Source organism: Calypte anna, chromosome 28 (genome assembly GCF_003957555.1).
Source record: "Calypte anna isolate BGI_N300 chromosome 28, bCalAnn1_v1.p, whole genome shotgun sequence".
In the NCBI taxonomy this organism is placed as follows: domain Eukaryota; kingdom Metazoa; phylum Chordata; class Aves; order Apodiformes; family Trochilidae; genus Calypte; species Calypte anna.
In genome coordinates, this window is record NC_044273.1 from 2,639,792 (window position 1) to 2,648,555 (window position 8,764).

Sequence of the window (8,764 nt, forward strand, 5' to 3'; positions counted from 1 at the left end):
GGCTGGGTTTTGAGGACTGGGTTCTGAGGGATGGGTTCTGAGGGCTGGTTCTGAGGGATGGGTTCTGAGGGATGAGTTCTGAGGGATGGTTCTGAGGGATGGGTTCTGAGGGCTGGTTCTGAGGGATGGGTTCTGAGGGATGAGTTCTGAGGGATGGTTCTGAGGGATGGGTTCTGAGGGCTGGTTCTGAGGGATGAGTTCTGAGGGATGGTTCTGAGGGCTGGGTTCTGAGGACTGTGTTCTGAGGGCTGGGTTCTGAGGACTGGGTTCTGAGGGATGGGTTCTGAGGGCTGGGTTCTGAGGACTGTGTTCTGAGGGATGGGTTCTGAGGGATGGGTTCCGAGGACTGGGTTCTGAGGGATGGGTTCTGAGGGATGGGTTCTGAGGACTGGGTTCTGAGGGATGGGTTCTGAGGGCTGGTTCTGAGGGATGGGTTCTGAGGGATGAGTTCTGAGGACTGGTTCTGAGGGATGGTTCTGAGGGCTGGCAGTGCCCACTGCAGTGAGCTGCCAGCCCTCTGCATCTTTCTTAATTCTGTTACGAAAGAGGGAATAGCTGAGCATTGCTCTGTGTTACAGAAACCCAGGAGTGCCTGAAAACCACTGTCAGCTCCTCAGAAAGAGCAGGGGAATGCCAGATGACTCTGGAAAGGTAAAGCTAAGAATTCATTTCAAAACTTGTGTTCTGAACACCAAAGGACATGCTGAAAGATGAAAACCTTCGTCTATGGAGAAAGAGAAGGAAATACCTAGAACTGTTGCAACAATGAATGTGCTAATTTTAGAACATCTTTAAGTCATCCTCACTTTCTGGAATTAAATTGAGCAATTTTTTTTTTTTTTTTTTTTTTTTTAGCAAATAAATGAGTTTTGTTTTTAATGAAGAAACGTTAAATCTCTCTTATATTTCACTTTGAAAGAGCTATAAAAGTGAAATGTGGAACTCATTCTTCCATGTCAATGATTAGAAGCCCAAAATACATCTGTTCCACATGAACAACTGCAGGCTCTGCTTTCACAGAAGAACAGCTATATTTGTAGTTACTTTAAATGTATTCCTGTTGATTTCAGCCTTGTGTATTCTAACTTGCAAAGTCAGAAAAATGTCACAACCTTGATTAAAACCAAATTCCACGCACCCAGATGGTAAGGAAAATGCTCCAGTCTGAAACTGACTCTGCATACTTAATTAACAGTGATTTTGTTCTGTCAAAGCTCACCACAAAACTGGAGCTGTAAAAACAGGACCCTCATCAGAATTTCAAGGTAATTGCACAGACACCACATGGACTTCTGAGCTCGTTTACAGCTTTTTTTGGGGCAACACTCTTTGACTTGCTGCAGCACCCACTTTATTTCAAATTAATTTTCAGAATATAGAATCCTGGCTAACTTCTGTTCCTTCAAAATAGTAAATAGCTTCCTTAGCTCCTGTAATCTAGGTGGGGTTCCAAATGATGAAGCTAATTTAAGTTTTTGGGAATGAGTTGTGAAGGTTTTTTTTTTTTTTTAACCTGTGTTGTGATGTTTAAATTCCACTACTGTTCTGTTGGAATTCTGCACTGAGCTCTTGAGAGCAAGGATAATTTATGTACAAGAATGCCTTAAAATAAGCCTCCGTAATTACAAAAATGCAGTGTTTAAATTTATAGTAAAAACCCACACACTGCTGGCAAAACTGTAACTGCATCTGGAAAACATTAAGGATGCTATTAAAATAGTCTAGCATAAACTAGAAATGAGACTGAAATTACAGTGTTGCTTACTTAACCATTTTTAGGAAGTATATTTTGAATGTGATCTCCTTTCCTATTTGATTTTCTGATAAAACACTGTATTGTACCTTGCTTACTGCTGAGAAAGAATTAGGTACTCTGTTACCTGTTTTAGAAAAATCCACAGCTCAGGTTTTTTAAGCATCTTCTTACAGTTTTTGATAATTTAAAACATAGGTGGTGGCTGGTCGAGCCATCAAGGGAAAAAAGTAAGAGGGAGATCTCGAAGGAGAATAAAAATCACAGCAATTAAAAACTCATTTTATTAAAAAGATGAAATGTTTTCAAACATTGAAAAATTACGTTTTTATAAAAACAGAAATAGGCAAAATACCCATTTGTCTTCTATTTACATATACAATATTTCTCATTGTATAAAATTATTTACAATATATAAAAAATTACAGTAAAATAGGTTATTTTCTTACAAGACATCAAGCCCTGTACTTCTAGTGTAGATCATGGCAAACAAGAATATTATTGCACCTGTGAAACAAACAGTCTAACAATAGGAGTGTTCTCTTAGCCATGCCTTCAACTGGGACCTAAAATAACATCGTTAGCTATAGTAACATTCATTTAATCTCTTCTAGGGTCAACTTCAGGCAGTTTCCATACAAACATTGTCTTGTAAAGCTTAGGACCGGGGCAGTTAGAATGGGGGAAAAAAAAGAACATATTTACAGCTTCTTCTATACAATCTGTATGGAGTCTTAATGGAGTTTACCCTTCACAGAAGCTGCATAAATAACCCCTGTTCTCCTGGTTCACTGATACAGTCAGGTCAGATTCTCTGCAGGAGATGCCTGGCTAAGGCTCCTTGTGTCAAACCCTTCTCGGCTTCCATCGCGGGCGCGGCGGTGCCTCCCTACGTAGTACCAGCTACAAGTTTTTCGACGCCTCTGCACCTGAGCAGTTAAATAACGTCCACTGTGGGCAGGTCAGAGCCTCCCTCGGGGGGGCTACATGTGCCTCTTCATGTGCAAAGCCAGGTGGTCTGACCTGGAGAAGGCCCTGTCGCAGAGGTGGCACTGGAAGGGCCGGTGGCCGGTGTGCTTGCGGTAGTGACGGGTGAGTTCGTCGGAGCGAGCGAACTTCCAGCCGCAGCCTTCCCAGTTGCAGTGGTAAGGCTTCTCACCTGTGGGAGAGAGCAGACACAGAGTGACTCAGCGTGGCACTCCCACCTCCAGGCAGCATCACACGCGTGGCAACCTGCCCGAGTTTGGTCTCGGCAGATCCTTTTATTTGCTACCAAAGCCCTTCTGCAAGATCCGGGTGCTTCTAAGCTGGAAGGGGCTGCTCTAGCTTTACTGGGCTGTATTTCTGTGCTCATCTATCCCTGCACTCAACACCTCCAGAGACAGGATGTTGGAAGCCCTTAGAAAAGCTTCGACCCACATATGCATAGGGATAGACATGGACCACCTGTCGTAGCTACACCATGAATACTCCTAGAGTTTAGGAGACTACAGGGTTAAAGCTGCAAGCTGTGTTATACAGGCAGCAGTGGCAACCGGCATGCATCGGCACCTCTGGATGAAGCAACCATCTGTATTTACCTGTGTGTGTCCTGAGGTGGGCCTTCAGGTGAGAACTCTTGGTGTAGGTCTTCCCACAGCCTGCGTAGGTGCACGTGTGAGTGGCCGTCCTCTTCCGTGGCCAGGACCGACGTCCTCTTTTTGGTTTGGAGTCCAGCAGCTCCAGAGGAGAGGAAGGAGGGGTGAGCATGCCTCTGGGAGCAGAGGGTTGTAAGGGGAGGGTGTCCTCAAAAAGGCCAAACTGGGAGGTGTTCTGGTACTGGAGATGGGTCTGCGGGTGGTGGAAGCCGGAGGGGGGGTGGTAACTTTGCTGGAAGGACACGGACGAGGGGCACATCATCTGCGTGTGGCAGTCATTCACCATAAGGTCGTCGGGGCTCAGCGGGGGGGTCTCTGCCCCGGGGATCTGGGGGGAACTGGCCACCCGGGGCTGCTCATAGGCCATCATGCAGGTAGCATTGCCCTCCTGCTTGATCTTCGGGCAAGCCTGGGGCACCAGACCCAAGACCGGTCCATAATTGTCCATGTCAGGCTCGGGCTTAATGTTCTCAACGAACTGTTGGCCCCCGAAGCTGGGTGTCACGAAGAACCGCCCGTGGACGTTGCCAGGCGGGCAGTAGTTGGAGTCCATCTCGGAACGGATCATCTCAGGCACGATGCCGGCGTTGTAGGGCGGGGGGCTGCCCTGCTCCAGGGCACTGTAGCATCCCGGGGACGGGTTTGTCTGGTAAAAGCCGCCGCCGTTCTCCCCTTGGGCAGGGGGATAATCCCCACCGGCTGCGCTCTGGCCGTAGCCGTCGCTGCCCATGGAAAGGATAAAATCCAGCACGTTGTTGAGGTCTTCATCCTCTTTGCGCGGGGAGAGGCCACCCCAGGTGCCGGCGGGGGTCTTGGCCTCTTGGTCGCACTTCCACCTCTGGGGGGGGGGAGAAAGAAAAGGGAGAAGGTTAGAGGTTGTGTTGGAGGTGGGGAGGAGATCGGGAGAAACGGGGCCGCGGCACCACCCGTGCGATGAGCCGCGCCGGCCTCAGCGAGGCGGCGGGAGGGAAGCGTGGGGCGAGACTCACTTCGTGGAGGGCTTTCTCGCGGCAGGGGCTGGCGAAGGTGGCGAAGGAGGGCAGGATGGTGTCGGTCAGCGCCATGGTGCGGGCGGGACGGCGGACGGCGCGGCGAGCCGCCCTCCCCACCTTATAACGCGGGCGCGGGCGCCCTCAAGCCAATTGCAGGGAGCGGAGGAAACGCGTCCCGGACGGGGCGGGCGGGAGGCAGCGGCTCGGGCGCAGCCTAAATTTAGCCCCGGTATAAAAGGACGCGGCGGCGGGTCCCAGCCCGAGCGGGGCGGAGCGGAGCGGGGCCCGGTACCCCCCCCCCCATCTACAACCCCCCCCTCCCGCCTTCTCCTCAGCGCGGGGCTCGGCGGTGTGGAGCGGAGACCCCCGCCTCGGGCCTCTGCCTGCGGCCGCTGAGGAAAAACTGAGGGGAAACTGGAGGGTCCTTGCCCCGAGGATACCGAGGGACCCTCGTGAGCTGAGGGGTCTGCCCCGCTGTCCCCCTGTGAGCTGAGGGGACACCAAGGGACCTGTGAGCTGAGGGGACACTGAGGGGGTCTCTGCCCCGCTGACACGAGAGGAGCCGTGTGAGCTTGAGGGATCTCTGTCCACCCTGGGGATGCTGAGGGATGAGAGGGGATCCCAGCCCTGGGGACATCAAGGGACCTTCATGAGCTGAGGGGACCATGAGTTGAGAAACACCATGAGGGACCTGTCTGGGGTGTGGGTCCCTGTCCCGGGGATGTGAAGAGACCATGTGGGGTTTGACCCCACACTCCTCAAGGTGGCTGCCCCACAATCTGGCCTCATCCCTGGGCTACAAGTGTGGGCATGGGAGGGGTAAGAGCAAGGGAGGCAGATGCCCTCCTCACCCTCAGGTCTCATGGAACCATCTCCATTCTGATGGAATTGTGTTTAATGCCACTCTTGCACAGTGTCCCTGCAAGGAAAACGCTGGAGACTGACGTTTCATGGTAAAGTCCTGGTCTCTAGCAGAGTTTCCATTTGCTGCACAAAGATTGCCAAAATCAACGTTTCCCTATGACATTATGAAAGAAATAATGCAAGTAGCTTCTGTGATCTCCTCTGGCCGGAGCCAATTTATGGTCCTGGGCTGAATTTTTCAGAAGGAAAGACTGTTCTCCCTTGCCTTGGCCTCTAGCTCAGATGCCCAGTCTGAAGGAGCTATTCTCCAATAATTTTTGATAACGTGCCCTAGACTCCTGTTTTTGAGGGTCACAGTTCCTTGGCAGTCATCCATGAGCACAAGAGCAAAAGTGGCAGTTCCTAACGGAGGAAAACCGATGATCTATCACAGGACAGACTGATTCTTTGAGAGCCTGTTCAGAGAAAGAGCTATGCTTTCCCCTTACCTCCTCCGTATTTCCTTTGCAGTCACTTCTAAAAGGATTTCTAAGCGAGCTGGAGATCAGAAGAGTGCAGAACAACTCTCACTTTTATGCTCTGGGTGCCCCATGAGGGGAAGGAGTGATGGCCCTTGATGGGCTCTGCTTCTCAGAAGCATTTTGAGCATGTTTGCAACAGCCCATCCCAGGCTTATGGCTGTAGGCATCCATCTCAAGCAAGCAGGGTTTAGCAACCCAGGGTGAGTAAATGATCTTTTCAATAGCTGCACATGTTTTAAAATAATGAGTATCTCTTGTTTAACTTTCTATACTTTTTATTCAGAAAAGTTCACAGGATGGCCAGGAGGAGCAGCCAAACTCCTGTGACTGGAGCAGAATCAATACACTGAATGCATGGTAACGAAGTACACAAAGATGTGTGACTCATGGCTCTGTAATGTCACACTTGTGTAATCTTTCAATGTAAACTCTTTTCCTCTAATAAAATGTTAGTAAGTGTACAATACGTATATATGCTGCTGTGAGTCAGCCAAGAAAATAGACTCTGATGAATTCAGAATGAATGTGAATGTTCCCTTGATAACACGCCCCAAATGTCTGTGTCAGTTTATGTGCTTGTGATTTCAGCAACAGCTATAACAAAATATTTTGTTTCTAGGATATACAACTGTACGTGTAGGTTTCGCTGAGACGCTGCAGTCAGATGCTGACTTCCAGTAGGCACTGGAAGGACATTTATTGATAGCACTGGCTCTGCCACCTCACTTTTTTTTTTTTTTTGCATAAAGGAAATGTTTAGTGGGCACTGAGAATGAAAGCCAAGCACCCAAAATAATAAATTCACTGCTTTTGCTTTCTTTTTGTTTGCAAGTAAAAGAGCAGAGCTAACAAGCTCTAGCTGCACTAAACCTGGTGAGACAAATATGAGGATTTATTTATGTTGTGAGTCACTAGTTCTGCATAAATTGAGTACAACTTTGCCATGACCTTCCACTTAGTCCGGGATCGTTGCACTGACATTTTCTGGCTTTTAGCTGGATGCAACACTTATGTTAAATATCTAAACCCAAGCCTCTGGCACTGGTCTCAGTTATGGCAGCACCGATCAGGAGTGATGCCACTGGTGTATAAATGTGAAGAATGTGAGATTAGAAAGTATTTGTTAATCTGCTGCGGGTAGAGGAGAGCTAAATGATGTGTGATTTGTCTTCCAGCCAAAGCAAACACAGCCTCAGCCATTTCTCTAGGGCCAAGTTGATTTTTCTAGGTGTTGCTGCTGATCTCTCTTGTTGCTTTTACATCAAGAGAAACTTTTTAAGGGACTGTGATCAAGATTCCACTTGATACTAGAAGAAGCAAAGCTGGGGCTGGGTGATGAACCCTTGGTGACAAACTGCAGCTGGATGGGCTGGTGAGAATACCCACGTCACCTGGCTGCTAGAGCACTCTGAGTCATTACAGAGCTCAAACAAACAAATAAAAAGCTCCTTTCTCATGGGATTGTTCTCAGAAAGTCCTCACTGCACCTAGAGCAAACGTAATAATAGCAGGGTGAACGAGCTAGGAATGAGCCCTCTTAGCACCACTGTACTCACAATGCTAGTAACACTGTGACTAACCACTTCATATTTAAATGAGACAAGAATTATCACAAGGTTTCCCTGCCAGCATCTCAAATTGCAGTCGTTTTGTTGACTGTACGATTTTTTTTTTTTTTTTTTTTTTTTTTGCTAATTTAAACTTAAGATTCTGAGTTATTACTTGGTGGAGTCTGCTCTCAAGGAAGTTGATTAAATGATGTAAACAACCACATAAAATGAAATATGCAGGTTGGGTGTTTTTTTGGTTTTTTTTGTTTTGGTTTTTTTTTTGAGAGGCATTTCTTAATTTAAAGAGAGTGATTTAATCCTCGAGGCCTTTTATCTGATTAAAGTATCAGCATGAGTTAATTGGATAAAGGAGCCTATTTGACCAGACATTTAATGACTGGAGATGGTTCCCATTCAGGGAACTTCAAGACAAAGAGGAACCTCCTCTTTGATAAGCTGAAGTTAATGGTGTTCATTAAGTTTTTAGGATGACACTTTTTCCTTTAGCGTTTTTGTGATTCTCCTCTGAACTATTTGCTTATTTTCTGACTCTTTCTTGAGGTCTGAGCCCTGGAAAAGTGGAGCAGCAGACAATCTGAGGCTGAGACATCACTCCTCAGCACCAACACCAGGTACCTGTGTGATCTGTACTCAGTGCTGGTTCCAGGCTTTTTAATTAGATTAATTTATTGCAAAAAATATGACAGCAAAACACAGGGGGGTGCAGTGAGACTGGAAGGTGGAGCAGAGCCCTGGGAGGGGATGGTGGGAGTGCTGGTGGGCCCTGGTGCCAGGCTGAGAAGCATCATGAAATATTTGGGAAATCTGGGAGGAATCCAGCCGATTTAGGACTGCACAGATGGAGGGCAGAGACTGCAAAAGTACTCCAAAAAGAAGCATCTGCCACCTCCAGCAGAGCAATTTTGCTACCTCAGTTCTTTTAACTTGCTGGCCTAGGTAGGAACCTCTTTTTATCTATGCCAAAAATCAGAGTTTCTTGCACTTATCACACCTGGAAGTTTGGCCTTCAGCTGGTCTGTACAGCCATGTGTGGTGTTTTTCTCTGCCTGGATAGCCCAGCAGTTAGAACAGTTCTTCAACAACTGGAATGTTCTTCAAACGATCTTGCACTTCCCTGATCTTTGTCATCCAGGGCTTTATCAGTAACAGTTTCTGTTTTCTTCCAGGTCATTGTTAACGACGTTGAATGGTAAGTGATGATAAAATAAGATCAAGAACTAATAAACCTGCTTGATTAAAATTGAAATTAGATTTCAAGATGTATCAGCCTGTGTTTGGACCACATGTGCACACCATATTGATTTGTCATGTTCTGGTTTCTCATTGTGAAAATCATCCTGGAGTGAGGCAATTCCTTACAGAGATTTGCTCATTACATCAGCACTTCTGCCTTCTTTAAAAGCCAGTGTCATTAACAAAACCACTT

The 8,764-nt window shown here is 47.4% G+C and overlaps 1 protein-coding gene across 1 annotated transcript; it reads right to left on the reverse strand.

The window, feature by feature from the left end:
• Nucleotides 1–2,014: 2,014 nt before the first annotated feature.
• Nucleotides 2,015–4,519, reverse strand: KLF2 (Kruppel like factor 2). The gene is made up of 3 exons (XM_030466626.1): nucleotides 4,380–4,519; nucleotides 3,334–4,228; nucleotides 2,015–2,912 (listed from the first exon to the last, which is right to left on the reverse strand). The coding sequence occupies exons 1-3, from the start codon at nucleotides 4,452–4,454 to the stop codon at nucleotides 2,737–2,739; spliced, it is 1,146 nt and encodes a 381-aa protein (XP_030322486.1). The 5' UTR covers nucleotides 4,455–4,519; the 3' UTR covers nucleotides 2,015–2,736.
• Between the last annotated feature and the right edge of the window lie 4,245 nt (nucleotides 4,520–8,764).

What these genes read in the sequence shown, in the direction of transcription:
- KLF2 (XM_030466626.1), bottom strand. Translation starts at nt 4,454, where the DNA reads ATGGCGCTGACCGACACCATCCTGCCCTCCTTCGCCACCTTCGCCAGC. An exon ending in GCGAGAAAGCCCTCCACGAA is followed by an intron (nt 4,229 to 4,379) that starts GTGAGTCTCGCC and finishes CCCCCCCCCCAG; the next exon opens with AGGTGGAAGTGCGACCAAGA. An exon ending in CCACCTCAGGACACACACAG is followed by an intron (nt 2,913 to 3,333) that starts GTAAATACAGAT and finishes TCTCTCCCACAG; the next exon opens with GTGAGAAGCCTTACCACTGC.